We start from the raw sequence: 20231 nt of genomic DNA, 5'->3' as shown, positions 1-20231 counted from the left end.
TCTCTAAGATTGTTAGCAGCATGTGTGTTAAGTTGTCTGAAAAAATTACAGGGAAGAAATGCTTGTTTGTTTTCTATCACATGAATTATCTACTCTTTGATCAGTGTTTTCCCTCTCTTTGAACGCTCCTAGTGTTGTGTGAAACACAGAAAATTGATAAGATACTGAAACCCAAACCCAAACGGGAGTAGTCCTGCAGTTTGGATTGTTGCAGCACTGCTCCACTCTTGCTGACCTGTACTGGAGAGGCCAGACATTGTTTCTTTCTTCTACTTGGAGTAACTGGGCCAGTGGCTGTGAAAATAGTGCCTTTGATATGCACTTGCCCATTTTTCCAGGCAGATTTTCCCAGGGCTGGAGAAGAGGAATGAGACTTAGGTATGGACAGCTTAGCAGAGCTCATCCATCTGCAGTCGAGACAATGGGGACCCTGTTCCTACCCCCACCTCTGTGTGTGGGAGCACCAGGAGCTTCAGAAAAATCATATTACCTTCAAAGAGGTTTCTGTGCAGGCTGAAAAACCCTGGCTCTGTAGCTCAGCTGCCTGTGCACACCAACTCACTGCATGGGAGGCAGCTGACAAGGAGGTGGCAGCCCAATCAACCTCAACTCTGTGTTTAGCCAGTGGAAGGACAGGAGTAAATCACCCTCAGGAAATGTTGTTCCTCCACCAGCTACAGAGGTAGTCTCAGGTGAGATAAAGCCAAGCTGCGATGCTCCTTTTTGAGTTCAGGAATTTAGGATACCTTTGCAGCATCTTTAGTCATTCTGCTATGCTGAATGCTACTGGGCAGTATTTGATGCCTTCTCCCAGCCCATCTGGCACAACCACAGGTTGCCATTTTGTTGTGCAGCATGTTCCATTGGTCATCATGTCTGCTCACCAAGTTTTATGAGGCAAAACCAGTTTTTAAATTTTTAAGGTTGTACTTGGCCCAAGCAGTTTCTGGTACTGAAAAATGAATACTCCTATCTCTTGGGAAAAATGCACAGATGCTAGATATAAAATTATTCATGGACAGGTAGAGAAGTTCAGATTCTCTTAGTCTTACAATGGTTCTGAGGTGCTGTAGCTGTCAGTAGAAGGACCTGGAGGTGTTATTTTTAGTTATAAGTTACTTCAGAGCAGCTGTTATGTAGCAGTATATTTTGTAGCCATTAGAGAAAGGGAACCCGAAGTCCTGTGTGGTATTTGGAAAAATGTTTCAGGTTTTTCCTCCACTCCCACTGGCAGGGGACAGATCTCAGTCAGATAAATTTGGCTGGTGGGTTTTTTTTTCTGTTGATGGTTCCTCTTCTAAGCTGATTATTTCAGTTTGAAGTGATAAAGCAGGAATCATCTTTGCTGCCTGCTGCTTTATTCAGTGTCCCAGATACCTCTCAGCCACAAAGGAGACTGATGCACCATTGGAATATGAGAGGACCCTGTTGTTTCCTTCTTAGATCAGAGCACCCATTTATAATTGCAGCTGCTACTTATGAAACTGCTGTCAATATCTAACAGTTTCACATGGAAACTGTTGTTGGCTATATGAAAAAAAACCCCTTAAATCAGAATTTTATCTTCAGGAGGAGACTCACTGATCAAAGTCACAGAAATTTTGTTATTAAATCATGGCCCACTCACTGTACCACTTAGCCTGTCTGCTTTTTGCATTTGTCCCCTGTGAACAAAAATGCAGTTCTTACAAAAACTGAGCCTGGAATTTAACCTTAAACACAAACAGGTGCAATCACTTGCTGGTTTCTTACCCTCTGTGTATTTTTTATGCTGTTGTACCAGTTTAAGCTGCTACCAGAGTTATTCCAGGATGAGGAGAAGGTCCTCAGCCCTACCTCAGCAACTCCTTCAGGGCGCGTGCCTCTGTCTCGAACGCCCATCAAACCTGCCAAGGCCAGGCCGGGCCAGGCCAGCAAGGAGCATAAGAAAACTGTGGGACATCAGGTGAGTTTGAAAACGCAGCTCTACTAAATAATCTCTCCCTTAACCTCCTGTCTCACAGGTCTCAAGGCATGCTGGTGCCTCATGGGCTCCCTTGGGATTTTGAGATAATTGCAGCTTATTGCGACTTAGTTTGGCGCAAATAGTCCCTAATTACTAATGCACTGTGGGGAGCAATTTGAGGCAGCCCATTTTTTATTATGGTGCCAAACCCCAAACTGATGCTGTTCAAAGCAAATTTAACATGGATGCTGAGAAGTTTTGAAAATCTTAAACTGGGTCTTTTGGATCATGTGCTACTTTGTCTGATTCAAATCAAGAGTGGGGTTCAGTGCCCAGAAAATTTGGTTCCAGTTATCATTGGACCAAACATAAAATATCCACATTTCTTTGCCATAATTAAATTAAAAGGATGCAAATCAGATCTGATTTCTGAGGTTATTGAGGCTATTCCCTGACATAATTTTTTTTCATTTTGTTTTTCAAAAAGTTTCGAAACTCTCTTCATCTGCTGATGGAAACCCTGAATGCCACAACTCCACACTATGTGCGCTGTATTAAGCCCAATGACTTCAAGTTTCCGTTCACGTAAGATGCCAGTTCCTTTGTGGTTTGGGGAGCCTGTGTTGGGAGGGGATTGTCCAAGGCCACTGAGGATCAGGGCTCTGCTGAACCTTGCTCGTTCAGGAATGAAGTGCAGTGTCTCCTTTCTCTGGTTATGGATTCACTGTGTGTATGTGTATTACAGCAGGAGATGTCTGGGGATGAATAGAGGGAGAAATACTTCCTGATGCCATTTTTTTTTGTTTATGATGATACATGAGAAAAAAATTCCAGCATTTTCATTGCTTAGCAATTTTAAATGTAACTGGTGGTTTGCACTCCTTGAGTTCATTTGACATTTGCTGGAATTTGCTTTTTGAGATTCCAAAGCCTTTTTCATTATCTTTTTTTTTTTCATGTATGAACTTGCTTAGAGTTTTTCCCAAAGCCCAGGCAGGCAAAGGCTCCTGTAGCTCTTGTGCTGGCCATCAGGAAGTGCCAATGGGCTCAGTGCTCCAGCCAGGCTCCCTCTGCTACCCCTGAGTTTCAGGAGCACCTTATCCACCACCCATCACACCACCCTGCTCCCCACTGTGCCACATCTCTCCTGGGTGTGCACACAACCAGGACCCCAGATAATGCAAACCTGGTCCCTCATCCGCCTCTGTTCCTGCCTAGGTTTGATGAGAAGCGGGCGGTGCAGCAGCTGAGGGCTTGTGGTGTCCTGGAGACCATCCGGATCAGCGCTGCCGGCTTCCCCTCCAGGTGTGTTTGCTTCTCTGGGTGGCTGCCAGCTGCAGCTCCTTGTGAGGTAACCTTCATTGCTGGGTCTGACACTCTGCTTTGGGGCAGGTGGACGTACCAGGAGTTCTTCAGCCGCTACCGGGTTCTGATGAAGCAGAGAGATGTCCTTGGTGACCGAAAGCAGACGTGTAAAAATGTCCTGGAGAAGCTGATTCAGGTACTGGACTTAGTGCTGAGAGCATTTGGAATCCACAGGAATAAAGACAGTGTTGCTTAGCTCATAGCCACACTGTTTTAGTACTTCTACAAAATACTAAACCACAAATGTATCCTGTAGCTCTTTGACTGCTGTTCCTTTCAAGATAAAATCAAACAGCCAACAAAACTAATTTTTTTTCAGTGTGCCTTTGTATAGTCTCATTTTTTCCTCAAAGGTATACTACAGCCTGTAGACATAAAATATTATTTTCTTTCTGGTTGAGTTCTGAAATTTCACATGTGTTTGAGCAGCAGCAGCACGCTTTGTTCTGCCCTAGTCCTGATACAATAAGTGATGTGTACATGTCTGAAACCCCAACTGCTTTGTTTGCACTGTGTAATGTGGTTGAAGATGGCCCATTCAGAGGGGTCAGCTACAATTTAAGCAGAAAATTGTCAGTGTGCACTGCCTGTATTGCTTTCATCTTCTGGGCCCCTTTGTCACCTCCTGTAGCCTTCCATGCTATTATCTTTATGGTATTCTCATTTAACAAAAATCTCACGTTGCTTCTTTGGGCCATGCTTGTGGCCTTATTATATTAATTTTTTAACAGAATCATACAGACAAAATACCCTTCTCCAACTACTTAATTTAAGTCTCAGATTACCCAAAATATTACACAGATAATTTTGCCTCTTTACTAACTGTGCTTTCATTTAGCCCTTCGTGCCTTTTTTTATGCATTAACACTTCATGCTGTAACTTACCCTCTTTTTACCTTTGAAAATAGGACAAGGATAAGTACCAGTTTGGTAAGACAAAAATATTTTTCCGGGCTGGTCAAGTAGCCTACCTGGAAAAAATAAGGGCAGATAAGTTGAGAGCTGCCTGTATCCGCATCCAAAAGACGATCCGAGGCTGGCTGATGAGGAAGAAGTACATACGTATGAGGAAGGCTGCCATCACCATCCAGAGACATGTCAGAGGGTACCAGGCACGATGGTAAGCACTGCTCAGGGCAGATCCCACACCAGCCTCAGCCCAGAGCCCTGCCAGAAGGGCATTTAAATGTGACACGTTTGTTCTCGCCTTCCTATACTGCCTGAGAGGAAATGATTTCCCAGGGAAATGCAGGAAGTTGAATATAATGAGTGTGTCTGTCCTGCCTGGTTTTGACCTTTCTGAGTAGCACCCTGGCTCTATGATGCAGAAAACAAGTAGTACTAAGGAAATATGTTGCAGGTGAGGTAAAGCAGGACTGTCTGAGTCCTTATTGCCCAGTTTCCTTGTGCCCTCCCAGCTGGGTCTGTCCTGCTGGAGAAGCCATTCCTCATCAAGGGTGCAGTTGTAAAGGGACACTCATCAGTCAGGGATTTCTTTGGATTGACTTCTGAGGGATGGCCATGGGGCCAGAGAGAAGGGCAGGAGTACAGGTGGTATTGTTCAAAGACGAGGTGGTGATGAAGGCTATAATAACCAACCTGCAGAAACAGGCATATGTCGAGACACTTTCTAATTGTCTTACTGAGAGTGGCAAAAACAAGCAAACACCTTCTGCCAGTGGAGGTTAGGAGAGTAGATCTGGAGGATGACACAGTGGAAACAGCTTTAAAGTTGAAGAAGAGGTGATGAGAAATTAAGCTGAGTTTACCTTGTCAGTTGTATAGTACAGTCTTAGGTGAAGTGAAAGCATTTCCCTGTAAAGCTGTGCAAGGTTTCTGTTGATTTGTCATTCTGTTGTACTGCCACACAGCAGAATAGCAAGTAAATACACTGTGTCACTGACAACATTAAGAAGAAACTCAAGACACAGGATGTTAAAAAACCCCCAAGCATTCAATCACATAATGACAGGTATTGTTTGTAATCTTTTCCTTAGCTATGCCAAGTTCCTGCGGAGAACGCGAGCTGCCATCACCATTCAGAAGTTCCAGCGCATGTACGTGGTGCGCAAGAGGTACCAGCGCATGCGAGACGCCACTGTTGCTCTTCAGGCTCTCCTCAGAGGTTACATGGTCAGAAACAGGTACCAAATGGTAAGAAACCACAGTGTGCTTCTTCACTCCACCTTTATTTCTTCACACTTTCAGGACAAAGCTTCTCCGTGGTGTTGTCTTGCGAATCTGAAATGTTTTGTGTGCCTGCTGTTAGGTGTGATACACTAACAGAATACCAGAGCACGGATTGAGGGACAGCACCTGGAAATTAGAACTATCTAATACTGCCATCAGCTTGTCATTTCAGACATATTCTCACTGTCATCTAACACAGATGTGCTTAGACTTTCAGTGCAGCCAGTGGAGAATCCAACAGCGATTTACAGCATTTGACTTTTTCACTTGTCATATAGAATGTCGAGGCATTTAAAACAAATACTGAGAATGGCTGTGCTTTAACCTGCCTCCATGAGTCCAAATCAGTGTTGCTTACATCAGTATACATGTGGTGCACTCACTACTGGTCCTCTCCCATCTCTAGTTTCAGTGATTCTGAAATAGCTTATGGAATTATGTTAGCAAAGAGATATCCCACAAAAATTGGGTATTGAAAGTTACCATCGGTGGAGTGGCTTTATTTTTTTAATGTATGTTGGTTTTGGTGTGGGGGTAAATTGATAGAACCCTCTCCATTGATAACATTTTCCTCATTATGGTTGATAATAAGTTATTCAATTGAGAAATTAGCATTTGGTTTTCAGTGGTTACAGGGCTGGAAAACAGAATTATGAGTCAACCTGTAAACTGCTGACATGTTTCATATCACTTTTATCTACAAGAACTGTTAACCAGGCTCAAAAGTCAGCCAGTATTTCACTGAAAAAGTAGCTGGGGGAGTTGTGTGGTTTTCTCAAGCATGTAGATGTTAAGGCCATGCAGCGAAAAGTCATCTGATGCTTATGTGCCATATCTTTCTCTTTTATAGTTGAAGTTTCTATATATTTTTCATTTGTATTAAAGTTACTACACAGTCACTTGTAGCATTCTAACATAAACTAACCAGAAAGTTGGAAAAAACCCAAACCTTGATAAGAATTTCTTAGTAAGATCCTTGTGCTTGACTTGGCTGTTCTTTTATGCAGGTATCTACTTACCTTTTTATTAGAATTCTTAACATTTTTGTTATTACAAACTATATTTGTGATGTTAAACAAGGTGTGTTTTTAACAGTGGTCTGACAGATGTGACAAAGTAATCCTGGGTCACAGCAGTAGGTGACCTAAAATCCTCAGGAAAATGGGAGATATTTCTCTGTGCCTTGTTAGTTGCATGAGTAATACAGAGCCCATCAGTCTTGTGGCACAGTTTAAAAAACCTGTTATATTCCCTCCTAATAGAGATGGCAGGTTTCTGGAGGAGGCCCTGGAAGGGGTGGTCAGACCTGCCTGTCAGGAGGATCCCCCTCGAGCTGTGAATTCACTGCAGTAAAACATGACAGTCTGACAGTGCCCCTGCGGTGTGCTGTGTTTGTCTTGTCCTCCTGAGGTGGGATTTTACCCTAGCTGAGGTGCAGGATGGCCAGGGAGGGAAGCACAAGCTCTGTGTGCCGTGGGAAGGTAAACACGGTTGTTGTGGAGCTGGTGGTGACTGCAGACGAGTGAAACCGAAACAGTGACAGGACACCTGGGCTGAGCCCTGACTGCAGCCCTGTGTGGGGCACATGTTGTTCATTAGGATTGTGAAAGGTACCTGTTGTTGCTGTAGGAAGAGAGGGCATGTATTGAGTCACGTGGGCAGTGCAAGGAATTTAATGTGGCTGAATCATCTGCTTCACACATCCTGGGGAAAGCTCCTGCCTGAGACATTGCAATGTGCTGCTCAGCTGGACAAGGAGCCTGGTCCAGCCTAGCCTCCCTGGCTTTGACATAAGCTTTCCTGGGATATCCCTGGTAGATGAAGTAACTTCCTGATCCTCTCACCTTTCTTGGGAGTGGCTTGTTTCCTCACTGGGTTGCATGGATGTGAGGATTCACTGGCAGATGAGGACCACCCCTGCGCGATGGAGGTATCTTACAGGACTTGTTGCTTTCAAACTTGAGCTGAAAATGTTGTTGAAAGCTAGCTGTGTTCCAGTGTTCAGGCACCTGCTGGGAACCTGAAGGAGTGTTCTAGAAAACATATAAGGAGGAGGCAGGAGGCAGGCATGCCCACTGCATGGTGTGCAGTCAGAAGGACTTTGGCTTTTGACCTTGCTGTGCTTTTCAGAGAGCTGCTTCCTCACCTTGCTGTGCTGAGTAACTGAGTGCTGGTATTCCCAGCCTCATTTTTAATTCAGAAGTAAATGCTAAGGGAGGAAGTTTGTATTTATTGTAGTCTTGCCACTTTGCCAGTGAATTTTTGGTCTGAAATTGTAATGCTTCTAACACATTTCAGTTTGTTTACTAAGCAGTCTAAAAGAAAAAAAATTAATGTTACCTGACTAGTTTGTCTTGTCAGCTTTGTGGTAAATCAGTGTAAGAATGTGAACTGCCTATGATATTTAAACTATCAATTCTGAGCATTAACTTGAAATCCTCAACATTGTTCTTTAGAATAAACTGTTTTATTTGCAGATGCTTTATTAAGTGAACTCTAAAGCTCTCAGTGTCCTGGAAGCCTTGTGGATTTGGCAGGCTCTGAATTGCATAGCTGTGATCTGCTTGAATTCAGGTGCTCCAGACCTGAGGGATCTCTGATTGAATTAGTGGGTGAAGGATCCAAAAACAAGTGGTTGATTCTTTTTAGCTGAACTCTCTGGCTGACACACAGATTAAGGTTGCTGGCATTCATGACTGGTTTATGTTGTGGATTATTTAAAAAAAAAAAAAAAAAAAAAGTTCTCTTTTTTTACACCTCAAAGCTATGGTTGAAATTTCTGCCATAAAATAAATTAGAATTACTATGTTATCAATGTCTTATTAGAATAGACGAAAATTCTTCCATGCTGACAAGTCTAAGATACGGCAACAAAAATTTCCTGAAACAAAATAACAGAAACATACCAAAAATCCAAAACAGAAACTGACTTCTTAACAGCTGCTACAGTTTCCTCTGGGAAATGCAGTACTGACTGCATTGCATATCAAATATAGTCATTTTAAACTTTGTGTTGATGAACTCTGTGTAGCATATGTCAATGATTCAAAAGTGTTTCAAGATAAAGATGCAGTTAAAAAAAATTGTAATCTTGCCAACAGGTACCATATACTTCTGCAATTAGCTGGGCTCTGACCTCAACCCAAAGGAATGCCTGGTGCTTCAACGTGCCTCCAGTTCTTTTTGTCATGTTTTTCCCTCTGGTTCCTTTTCATTTTACTCCTTGTTGTTCTCCTTGTTCCAGTCTTCCTGTCCTCTTATTTTCATTTTAAACCATCTCTTGTGCTCTTCCCCGTGAGTTTCTCTCTGCAGGTGCAGGAGTCTCTGTGTGTGTCACTGCAGGGCTCTGCTCACCTGCACAGGTGCAGTTTGGAGCTCTCACCCCCTGCCCTGTGTTTCCCCCTGCAGATGCTGCGGGAGCACAAGTCCGTGGTTATCCAGAAGCACGTGCGGGGCTGGCTGGCGCGGCGGCGCTACCGCCGCACGCTGGGCGCCATCGTGTACCTGCAGTGCTGCTACCGCCGCATGATGGCCAAGAGGGAGCTCAAGAAGCTCAAGATCGAGGCCCGCTCCGTGGAGCGCTACAAGAAGCTGCACATTGGCTTGGAGAACAAGATCATGCAGCTGCAGCGAAAAATCGATGAGCAGGTAAAGGCGCTCTGCTTTCCCTTTCCCCGTTCTCCTCAGGGAAAACGTGTCCAAGTCTTGGTTACCTTCTCGGCGCTGTGGGCATCCACAGAATGCACAGTTTTCATTGTCAGGGCTCAGTTCTCTTTTCTGATGAAGAGCAGTGAAGGAGAGAAGGGGAGGCCACAGTAGAACTGGAACAGTCAAACATCCACTTGTTCCTCTCAGCAGAACTGAGAAAAAACACCCACTCGCTTAACGCCAGTTTTGCGTTTGAAGCACGTCAGTTGCTCTGTTTTAGGGGAAGGTGGGGTGATGGTGTCTGATGTATGTGGGCTCTCCATCTGATTTTAGTTTAGGATGTGCAGGCTTAGAGACCGGACTGTTCTGTCACCTCATTCAGCAATTCTGCAAAACCAGACCAAAACCTTTTTGACATGGGGAAGCTGCTCCTGTGCTCCCATGCCTGGGTGTATTCCGTAGGGAAGGAGAAGGCTCCCTTCAACCAGAACTTCTCTAACAGCTGCTCTGTCCGTGTTGTGTTTTGCAAAGAACAAAGAGTACAAATCTCTGCTGGAGAAGATGAACAACCTGGAGATCACGTACAGTACAGAGACGGAGAAGCTGCGGGGCGACGTGGAGAGGCTTCGGATGAGTGAGGAGGAGGCCAGGAACGCCACCAACCGTGTCATCAGCCTCCAGGAGGAGATTGCCAAGCTCCGCAGGGAGCTGCACCAGACCCAGTCGGAGAAGAAGAGCATTGAGGAGTGGGCAGACAAATACAAACATGAAACTGAGCAGGCACGTATGGGGGCTCAGATGCATGAGAGGATTTACAGGGGCCTGGTATTCACGCAGGTTTTGCCCAGGCTAAATTGTTTCACTTGTGTGGCTGGTATTTTTACTGTGTTTTTGTAGCTGTACAGTCCTAAATAGGCTTGGTACCTAAATGGCTGCACCTGTGGTAGAAGAATATGCTAAATCCATATATTGTATGTAAATATATATGTCCAGTCTGTTCAGATTTTGATACTGAAAGCATTTGCAAAGCCAGACCCTTAAGCTTTCTGACTTAGAGGTAGTGCATTCATAACAAGAAGTCATTTTTACCTCCCTAGAGAGAGTAATCACAGATATCAGAAATCTGTCCCATACTCAGTATTCAGAGGTACTGCTATATCCTGCCTAATGTAAACAGCCAGCCCATTCAACACATGTACAGTCTAGTTCAACAGGTTTCAGCTAACCCTTTATCTTTGCTAACCACAAACATATCAAACAGGTTGATTTCTGGCAGGAGTACTTGCTGATAATGGTGCAAGTTTTGAGTATTGGAAGACCCAATCCTTCATTATGTGATGCTGCAGTGACAAATTTCAATATCAGATAAGCATAAGAAAAATATTAGTAGATAAAGCAAAGTGAATGCATAGTAACCATAATCAGAGACAAATGAGTACCTGGCAAACCTGAACACAGGTGAAGTGACACAGCTTTAGGGCAGAGGCAAGATAGTAAATTTTGGTATTACCCAATGCAATGGAATTTATTGTAGAACTACCAAGTGTGTTACTATTTTATGAATATTTCTGTTTTAATGAGCCATTTACATCTTTGGGACTTTACTGAAAAATACATGGCCCTGTGGAGTGCTTCAGGGCAATTTCAGCATCTGATCAGAAATAGGATGCAGAACATACAGAGGAGTCTACAGTGGTACATATTTAAGAAATGTAATTTGGAAATGAAGGTATAACTTAGCTCACCAGTTCCACTCTGAAGAGCAGTTAAAGTATTTGAACTTTTACAACCAAGATGTCATTGTTATTAGAGCTACTCATAAAAGATGAACTGCATTCTGAATCAAATATTTTATTATCTCTGAAGCTGGTATCAGAGCTGAAGGAGCAGAACTCATTGCTGAAAACAGAGAAGGAGGAGCTGAACCGCCGCATCCACGACCAGGCGAAGGAAATAACAGGTTCGCTCTGTTCTCTTCATTCAGGGTTTCCACTTCATGTTACCTTGTAAAGTGATATTCTACTGCACAGATTGGGCTAATTTGCCTTAGTTTGCATTCCTTTTTGTGGATTCATTTCTTTGTTTTAAGAATTTGCAAACATCAGAATTATTTACCGTTTGCATTTCCACAAATCCTAAGGGTTCAGGGCCTTTTTTAAGGGGGTGACTGTTGCAAAGCACTTCAATTTTTAAAAAGCAGCTCTGGTGTTTAGTAAAATTTATCTACTACAACTTTTCTGGCTGCTGTGCCAGTGTAGGCAGCAGCCAGGAAAGCTTAACTCTGGATGTGAGGGCTGTGAGGAAGGGAGATGTGATGAAAAGGGCCAGGATGCTTGAGGTGTGAAGCACCTCACATTTTGTTTTTACATGGCACAGCAATGGTGCCCCTTCTTCCTCCCTCCTGGAACCACTTACAGAAGGTATTAGCAGAATGAATAACTTGTCTGAGTGAGCACCTCTGTGGTTGCCACAATAATGCTTTGGCCCTTCATATTTTTGGCTTAACGTTTGCCTGGAGAAGCACAAACACCATTTTCAGACGGCAGGCTGTTCCCCTGGTGCAGACACAGGCCTGTACCTCCCTCAGGGATGCACTGCAGGATAGGCAGGGCTGGAATTCTCACTCTGGATCCCTGCTGTCTGTGGCAGAGTCGATGGAGAAGAAGTTGGTGGAGGAGACCAAGCAGCTGGAGCTGGACCTGAACGATGAGCGGCTGCGGTACCAGAACCTGCTGAATGAGTTCAGCCGCCTGGAGGAGCGCTACGACGACCTCAAGGACGAAATGAACCTGATGGTGGTGAGTGGCTCCCAGCTGGGAAAGCAAAAGCTGCTTACCCCACTGTGTTTAGGCAAAGCCTAGTGGGATAAATTAATAAGTGCTGTCAGCTTTATGTGTTGATGACCTGTACTCGAAAAGAGAATTTGTCCTTTTAAATACTGTTTATTCTGATTAGTTCAGCCAAAACAAATACATTTAAAAGTTGTTGTTGATGAAAAAAAAAGATTAATTGTCATGTCTGTGAAGAAGGCTAAATTTCTGCTGTGACTTTCTTGGTGGTATTATTTGGGCTGTCCACCCTTATTTTGCCCTGAAGTTATTCACATCTGCCAGGATTGTTTGTGCCATCTTCATCCAGTGATAAATTTTAAGTAGTCCTAGGAATGTTCTCTGTGGCAGGAGTATAAAGTATCCCTCAATAGGATGTGTAGGAAGTTAAAAAATTGCTGCCTGTGCTTCCTGTAAACTGAGTGTTTCTTTCCCACAAAGTGCTGCGTCCTTGCTTGGTTCTGCTTTCTGCAGCAATCCTTGGTGGTGCAGGATCTGATCTTTCTCCACAGAGCTGAGTACTAACTCTGTCTCATAGGCTTTTAGGTCTTTGGAGAGACCAGAATCAAAAATATTTTCATATGCATTTTGATAAATGTGACATAACACCAAATATTGTAAGCTAAATTAAAGGTTGTGAAGAGACAGTCACAGGGAAAACTATATACTGGTATTGATTTGTTCCATTTGCACTTCAGAGCATCCCCAAGCCTGGGCACAAAAGAACAGACTCGACTCACAGTAGCAATGAATCTGAATATACTTTCAGCTCTGAGATCACAGAAGCAGAAGACTTACCACTAAGGATGGAGGTAACGTTAAAAATGCCCCACAGCTTTTCACTGACACGTGATTGTACTCATTCCTTTCTCTTTTTTTTCATAAGTGCTTCTGAACACCATATCCTTATACTGAAATATCTAATGCATTAATCCAACCTTCTCCATTTCCTTTTAGAGAACACTTACACCCTAGTTAGTTGTAAAAAGACTGTCAAAGTACACTTTGAATTTTTCTTGTATTACAGTAAGCGTAGAGTAGATATTGCTGGTCCAGCTGATTTGCTTCTGTGAAACATTTGGTTGCCAGTGTTGGTAAGCATAATTGCTTATTCAGGACAAAGTGGGAATTTAGAAAACCATTGAGACTTCCTGAGGAGGCTGCCTGTTGTATAGACAATGATTTAAAATGACAAGCTGCATTCTTAGTAGCTACATGGAATGAGTTTCCTTTGCATGTGCAGCAATACAAATCCCAGGATGTTTAGAAAAATGATCAGGAAGGTGTTCAAAAAATGTTCAGAAAGATGACTTGATTCAGCTAATGAATAATAACCATAAATAATTTATCATGCAACTCCAAGCTGTTGATAATATATTCCAAGATAGCTCCCCCTTTCAGCCCATCCCATCACAGTGGGGCTGCAAACACAGAGCCCAGGGTGGAGTCCAGCTGTGCCTGGCCCTTTCCAAAGTCAAAATTTTCTCTGTGCATTCTGAAGATCTTAACTGTGAGCCAGGGCACAGCACACCCTTTCTGCCCTCTGCCTGGGTTAGGGATCTCCAGAGCAGCTTTTGACAGGCTGTCATTGCTGCTTTGGCAAGCCTCTGCAGAGAATTCTTTTCTCCTCTGGATGCAAATATCCTGACGCATTGGGGCTGGCACAGCCTCTCTGCGCACTCTTTCGTAATTTGCCTTCCCACTTCGGTTTTTCACCTTGCATAATGGTTTCAGGATGATGCTCCTACGTTCAGGGATAATCAGGAGAAGGATGTGCAACTACCTGTGTTGGGATGTCACATATGAGCCAAATGGCGTTTTTCCTTTGGTTAATACACTTACTAAATTGCTGGTTTAGAGCCAGTTTTGGGTTTTAGAATATAAATGAAGAAATGAACTCACACAAGAGTGTGAATGAATGCAGCACTGTATTTGTTTAACCCCTCAACATTCTCCTGTTCCAACTCTAAACTAACAATGTAGATTAATTATACAAAACCACATTAAAAAATCAGGCCCACCTCAAGGCAAATGAGAAAAGCCAGTTTCCTTTTGCCTGAGCTGTTGGTGTGGTTTATGACTCTTCCCCTCAACAGTAAAAGGAGATGAAGTGGAAATGGCTGTGCTTGCTTGTCTTCTTCAGTCATTAATATTAATTTTGTAGTTCCTTTTATAGGCTTTAAAATTTTATGGTACAGTTCATAGTAAATACTTTGATCTTCTCAGTACATAAAGTACAAAAAGGCTGATGGACAATTTCTAATGCATCTTCAGATTGCAAACACTGGTCCTTGCCCAGAAAATAGTGAAGAAGCCAGTGAATTAGGCTTAGAACAGGCTATATAATGAGCACAATAAAAGGAATAAGGCATAAAATATGTTTTCTGTTACCTATTTTTTGTGTCACATCCCACTAAATTAACCTTCAAAGCGCCAGAGAGATTTCTCTTTAGCTGAGGAACTACTATAGAAATCATTGAAAACTGAACCAACCAACAAAAAAGCCCTTATTTACAGTTGTTTCCAGGTGAGTCTAACCACAAACTTTTTCTTTTTTCTACTTTCCCCACTTCAAACAAGTAAGACTATAAGGTATGCTTAGTTATAGACCTCCTGTCTGCTAGGTAGTGTCTAGTGCTTTCTTTTGCTAGGCTTTCAGCTTAGAAACAGTTTCTATTAGTAAATCTTTTTTAAAAATAGTGTTTGATAGCTGGTGAAATATTTTAGATAGTCAACACTCAGAACCAAGTAACGTTTCTGTGTTCCTCTCTTTCCCCACTCTGTTTCCCATCTTTACTCACTGTTGTGCTTCCTTGTGCTGTGGAAGGGGAATACTTCTTGACCTCCCTCTGTTGTTTCCAAAGCAGGAGCCTAGTGAGAAAAAAGCAACGTTGGACATGTCTCTGTTCCTCAAGCTGCAGAAACGGGTTTCAGAACTGGAGCAAGAAAAGCAATCCCTGCAGGATGAACTGGACAGAAAAGAAGAACAGGCTCTCCGTGCTAAAGCTAAGGTGGCCTCCTTGCAGCTGATCAGATGCTGACAGCAGCGTGTCCCTTCTTGTGAAACAGCAGCTCTGTGGATGCTGACTGCTGGCTTTCACTAAATCTTCATCTTCCTCTAGCACTTGCTTTATTTAATGACAAGTTTTGTAGTGGTGCTTAGTTCTAGGGACTGGTTATTTAGTTTTCCAAGGTCCTTGAGATCTTCTGATGGAAGACAACAGGAACGAAAAGTGCTTGGGACTTCACTTTTATAAAAGAAAAGGCTGAAAGGCTGTTTTTATTAAGGAATAGCCATAAGGAAATCTACTTAAATGATGGGGAGAAGGGGTAATTGTTCATTTTAGGCAGAAGAAGTGTTTCAGCCAGGATGCATAGCCAAAGCACTGGGCTTAGGCACATTAGCTGATTGTAATTTAAATTCTCCTGATTTGATCTCCTTAAGTTCTTTGAAAATTATGAAACCAGTTTTGGCAATTGTTTCTTACTACATTTCTTGCAGTGAATTTCTTCAGCATGCTGGGGTTCATGCTGCTCTGTTTCATTGCCAATGACAGTATATAATTTTATTTATATTAACCAATTATATGTCATAAACTCAGAAGTAAAGGAGACAATGGTAATATTCAAACTACAGCAGGTAGCAGTACCAGAATGAGTGTTTGACAGTTCTGTAGGCAAATAATTTCAGTACCCTTTTGTTTTCCTAACTCAGTGAAGGATTTTTAGTTTTCACACTTGTTTGTATTCTTTCATAGGAGGAAGAAAGGCCTCCCATAAGAGGTGCAGAGTTGGAGTATGAGTCACTCAAGGTAATTCTAAAACAGAGGCTTCTCGATTTTTTCTAGTAAGACTATTCCCACTATTGCATGTGCTGGCATAGAAAGTTACATCAGACCTCCTGTTTCCAAATAGTAGCTGGAGAAACTAGAACAAATATTCCCCAGCAGTCATTTCATTGTAGGACTGCTCTTTTTGAGGTGTAGAATGTGTGGATGCAAAACAAGAAGATTCCTTAAGCCAGGGGAAGTTCTCTGTTAAAACACTAAGTACAGCCTGCAAGTTAATTTGAACAAAAATACAGTGATAAATGTAGGTCTCTTTTTCAAAAACATTGTTTAAATTACTGCGTATCTTAGACCACTAAAAATATGTCCTAGTAGTGATGCAGAATTTTCTTAGCCTGCTGACCACTATTTGTTGTGAACTTTTTTTTTTGCTAAGGGGAGAATTAGAGGAAAAAAAGATTGGCAATTCTGTTTCCTGTCAAATCTGTCTGATTCATGTGTGTGTGTGGTTTTGCATTTTAGACAAAAGGTTGGTCCTGTTGGTAAAACCCTCCCAGACACTACTGACCTTAGTCAAGAGGCCAGGGATACATGGGAGACTGGTGGATTTCTTGCAGTTACACATCATTTTTACCATTTCTATCCATAGTTTTGTGCCTGTGGTTACAGACGTGTCGCAGTGCTGCTGGGTGACAGAATTGTCCCTGTTTCTTGCAGCGTCAAGAACTGGAATCTGAGAATAAAAAACTGAAGAACGAGTTGAATGAGCTGCAGAAGGCCCTCACAGAGACACGAGCTCCAGAGGTGACTGCTCCTGGTGCCCCAGCATACAGAGTGCTCCTGGACCAGCTGACCTCGGTCAGTGAGGAGCTGGAAGTACGCAAGGAAGAAGTTCTCATCCTGAGGTCTCAGCTGGTGAGCCAGAAGGAGGCAATCCAGCCCAAGGTAAATCACACTCAGCAGGTGCACTGTGCAGGAGAGCTACCTTGCATCATTGACCTGCTTTATTTATTAACAGTGGGCTTGAAATGGCAGAAGAAAATAGTGTAGGTTTGAAAACCTTTCTGAGTGTAATCCATTGGTCCATTATTAGTGCACAAATCACAGCAGTCTGAATTGGGAGTTTGGATTAATCAACCAGTCTGGGGTTTCTCTGCCAGCACTCATGTGAAGATGTACAGGCTGTACCAGAGGTCTGATCCCCCTAGACTACTTTACAGTGCACAAATAATTCTCAGTGGGAGCTGTATCATTTCTCTAGTGTGCAGTTGGACTGGAAAATTGAAAGGAATTCTCAGGAATTCCTTTCAATTATTAGTTCAGTAAAAGGAACAGTTTGTTCTACATCTGTATGATTGCAGGTCAGTAACATTTCTTAAAGATGACCTCTGAAGATATGTAAATTCCATGGTATTGCTTGATAGGTGCTATGTGCTTTTATAAAAAGAAGGGTAGATTACAACCACGGGAATGCATATCTTCAAAAAGCTCTGACTGATGGCATAGTTAGGGAAGTAATAGCTTTGCAAATACGAATCATTCAACTTGAAAAGGTATCATGTAAATCAAGGAACTAGTAATTTCCACTGAACTGATCTATTTTGTGTTTCATAACTGCAGCAGGGAATGAATAGATATGTCATCTTTCCTTTGCTGCTGCAAAGTTATGGCTATATTTGTCCTAAGTAAACTCCAAGTCTGTGGTGCATGAAGATGCATAAGTCTCGATTTAAATGATTGACTGTAAAGAAAACAGAACATGTTTTTCTGTAGTATTTAGAACATTGTAAATAAATACTTAGTAAATCTTTCAATAACATTCTCAGCAGTGGTGGAATGGATATGTTGATTTTACAGCACCTATGAGTATGAGGGAAATAGGAAGGTGACCTGTAGCATGGCCAGCAGCCAGTTTGCAGATAGCTTCTGCTTTTTAGGTTGGACAGCTGCAGCACACACAGATTTTTTTAATGTTTTGTTTTTCTTCTTTCTTGCCTACCAATTTGATTGCCAGGAGGATAAGGTACACATTTTCTTCTTCAGTTACAAACCAGAATTTCCTAAATGCTAAAATAACCCTCACCAGTATTGAGCTGTCATTTCCCTGCCTCTTAAGTAACCTACATGTTCTTGCATTTTACCTTGATATTATTGAAAAGCTTTTCCCATAATTCTGTGTCCTCTGCATCCCCATCTTCATGCTCTGCACAGGGAAACAAGTTAATTCAAAACAAGCAGATTTTAACAGTTTTGAACTGTTGGTTTATGACAACCTTAATATGAAAGGAAGGATTTAGGAATTGGTGTAGTCAGCTCCATCATGCTTCTGGCTGAGTGTGTTTGAGGGGTAAGGACAGTGATCCAGGGAGCACTGTGATCTGGGAATCAGACCCCTGTTAGCTTGCAAAACCCTTATATTTCACAACAAATTAAGTGTCTATGGCATGAAGAGGTCCCTTACTTTAGAGTGTTTGCTATTCTCAGCAAGCAGCAAACATTGTGGACTCACATTGTCATCTCTAGATACTGGACGGGAATTGCTGAATGTCTGATTAGAAAATGTAGTTGAATATATATATAGGAGTGTAAGAAACTGAACTGACCCTAAATGATAGATGTTCAGACTGCTAAAGCTTGACAGATTGGCAAGTGAGATACAGCAGTTTTACTCTGTAGTAAATTAATAGTAGAAAAATGTCAAAGATCTCATAAAGATATTGGGAATAAGTATTTGAGGAGCTTGTATATTTTATTGTTTTTCATATTGGGTAACACAAATCATACTAGACATAGAGATCTATGCTCCAGAATTTATGTCCACAAAGCTAATATTGTAAATACTTCTCAAAACTGTGCTCATGAAAATAGCATCTGCTTGTTTTGAAAGTCAAAAAGTCAGAATTCCATTTCTTATGTTCATTAAAGTCCTGTGGTACTCCATGGCAATGACTCAGATCAGACTGGCCTAGGTGACTGGAAAAATCTAGTAAGTATTTCAAATTTTACTGAAGAAAAAGTGAAAGTGCCATAATAAACATTCAAAACTGGAACTAAATGGTATTTTGATGCTATCAAAATTAGAAAATCTCAAGCCCTTGTCAATTCTTTCCTGCTTTGACAGAGTATTTAAAATACATATAGTTCTTATTTTTAAACTTTGAAAGACTCTGTGTAATGCTGTGTTTAAGAAATATTAATAGAATTAAGCTGGCAAAACTATGCTGCTTCAGTTTTAGTATTAGCAGCTGTTCCTGGTAATTTGAACAAAATGGAAATTCAACATTCCATGAAATTTATTTTGTTCCTTTTATTTGATGAACAAATGGTGAAAGAGATTAACATATGTACCCACTTACTAGACAGCCCAATATTTACTGTCGGAGTCCAGGGCATCCCTCTGCCTGCCCTGGATGGTCTGGGACCCTGGCACAGAGCCCAAAACAACACCGGCTTTGATCTCAGCCCATGGGAGAAAATACCAACATTGCAGGAAGAACTACAGACCCCAAGAGTTTGATATAAATAGTAGTTAGTTTATCACAGGGTGCAAATGTAGAATTTGGGGTTTTTAGAATGGAGTCAGGGAAGGCAGAATGGAGGAATCAGGGTGTGGCCCTCTCCTTCTTCCTTCTTGTCCTTGTCCTCCATCTTCTGCTGTGGTGGGTCACAGGGGATTGGTTTAGGATAGAAGTGACATGTCTAACACAGGTAATAGGTATTGATAATTAATTGTAAATAAAAAATACGTTGTGGACGATGGTTGGGTCAGAGAAAAGGTACAAAAGGTCCGAGCCCTCCCGACCTGGGGGAGTCTCCTCATGCTCTGGCTGCAGCAAGGCAGGGCGCTGAGAGAACTGAGAGATAAGAAATAATAAACAACCTTGAGAAACCAGAACTGGCGAACTCCAACTTCTGCTTCTGGCACGGGCTTTCAAGGAAAAAAGACTTTTAACCAACATATCTTGGGAAAACCAACCCAAGATTTGACCATTTTGTATGCGTTTATTTTAAAAAATAAACCAAATGGATATAGAAATTATGGACCAGCCTCTTGCTCAGGTACCCACACTTATTTAATGTGGCTACACAAAGATTAGTGTTCCACATGAGGAAAGCATGGATTCAAGGAGCAGTTACATTGTTAAATTAACTGGAAATTGTCATTCTTTTTCCAGCATACAATGACAGATGCTACAATCCTCTTGGAGGACGTACAGAAGATGAAAGACAAAGGAGAAATAGCACAGGCATATATTGGACTGAAGGAAACAAACAGGTAAAAGTTCTCTTTCTTTATTTTGTGATCAGTTGGGGTCTGCTGTGACACACTGCGTATATCATGTTCAGTCTGTTCCATTCATGTATGTCTAAAGAACACTCATAGCTGGGGTTATAATTTGATTTCATCAGTAAAATTGTTGTGTGCAGTGTTTGGAAGGATTTGGAAATAATGGGGAAATGTGAAAT

The 20231-nt window shown here is 42.1% G+C and overlaps 1 protein-coding gene across 8 annotated transcripts in view; it reads left to right on the top strand.

The window, feature by feature from the left end:
• MYO5A (myosin VA) overlaps positions 1–20231 on the top strand; it is a 97016-nt gene that overhangs the window by 59168 nt on the left and 17617 nt on the right. For 4 of the 8 annotated variants that reach the window (XM_063412361.1, XM_063412359.1, XM_063412357.1 and 1 more), the window contains exons 15-29: positions 1784–1945; positions 2433–2530; positions 3164–3250; positions 3338–3446; positions 4219–4430; positions 5308–5464; positions 8909–9148; positions 9680–9928; positions 11015–11108; positions 11798–11946; positions 12675–12788; positions 14844–14987; positions 15735–15788; positions 16482–16709; positions 19940–20040. In XM_063412361.1, the coding sequence (XP_063268431.1) occupies positions 1784–1945; positions 2433–2530; positions 3164–3250; positions 3338–3446; positions 4219–4430; positions 5308–5464; positions 8909–9148; positions 9680–9928; positions 11015–11108; positions 11798–11946; positions 12675–12788; positions 14844–14987; positions 15735–15788; positions 16482–16709; positions 19940–20040 (2198 nt within the window). Of the gene's footprint in view, positions 1–1783; positions 1946–2432; positions 2531–3163; positions 3251–3337; positions 3447–4218; positions 4431–5307; positions 5465–8908; positions 9149–9679; positions 9929–11014; positions 11109–11797; positions 11947–12674; positions 12789–14840; positions 14988–15734; positions 15789–16481; positions 16710–19939; positions 20041–20231 lie in introns of all 8 variants that reach the window. The other 4 variants (XM_063412360.1, XM_063412358.1, XM_063412356.1 and 1 more) reach the window with 1 other exon arrangement.

This window comes from Prinia subflava, chromosome 15 (genome assembly GCF_021018805.1).
Source record: "Prinia subflava isolate CZ2003 ecotype Zambia chromosome 15, Cam_Psub_1.2, whole genome shotgun sequence".
NCBI lineage: Eukaryota > Metazoa > Chordata > Aves > Passeriformes > Cisticolidae > Prinia > Prinia subflava.
Note: the sequence above shows the minus strand (reverse complement) of the source record. Positions and strands in the feature narration are given on the sequence as shown.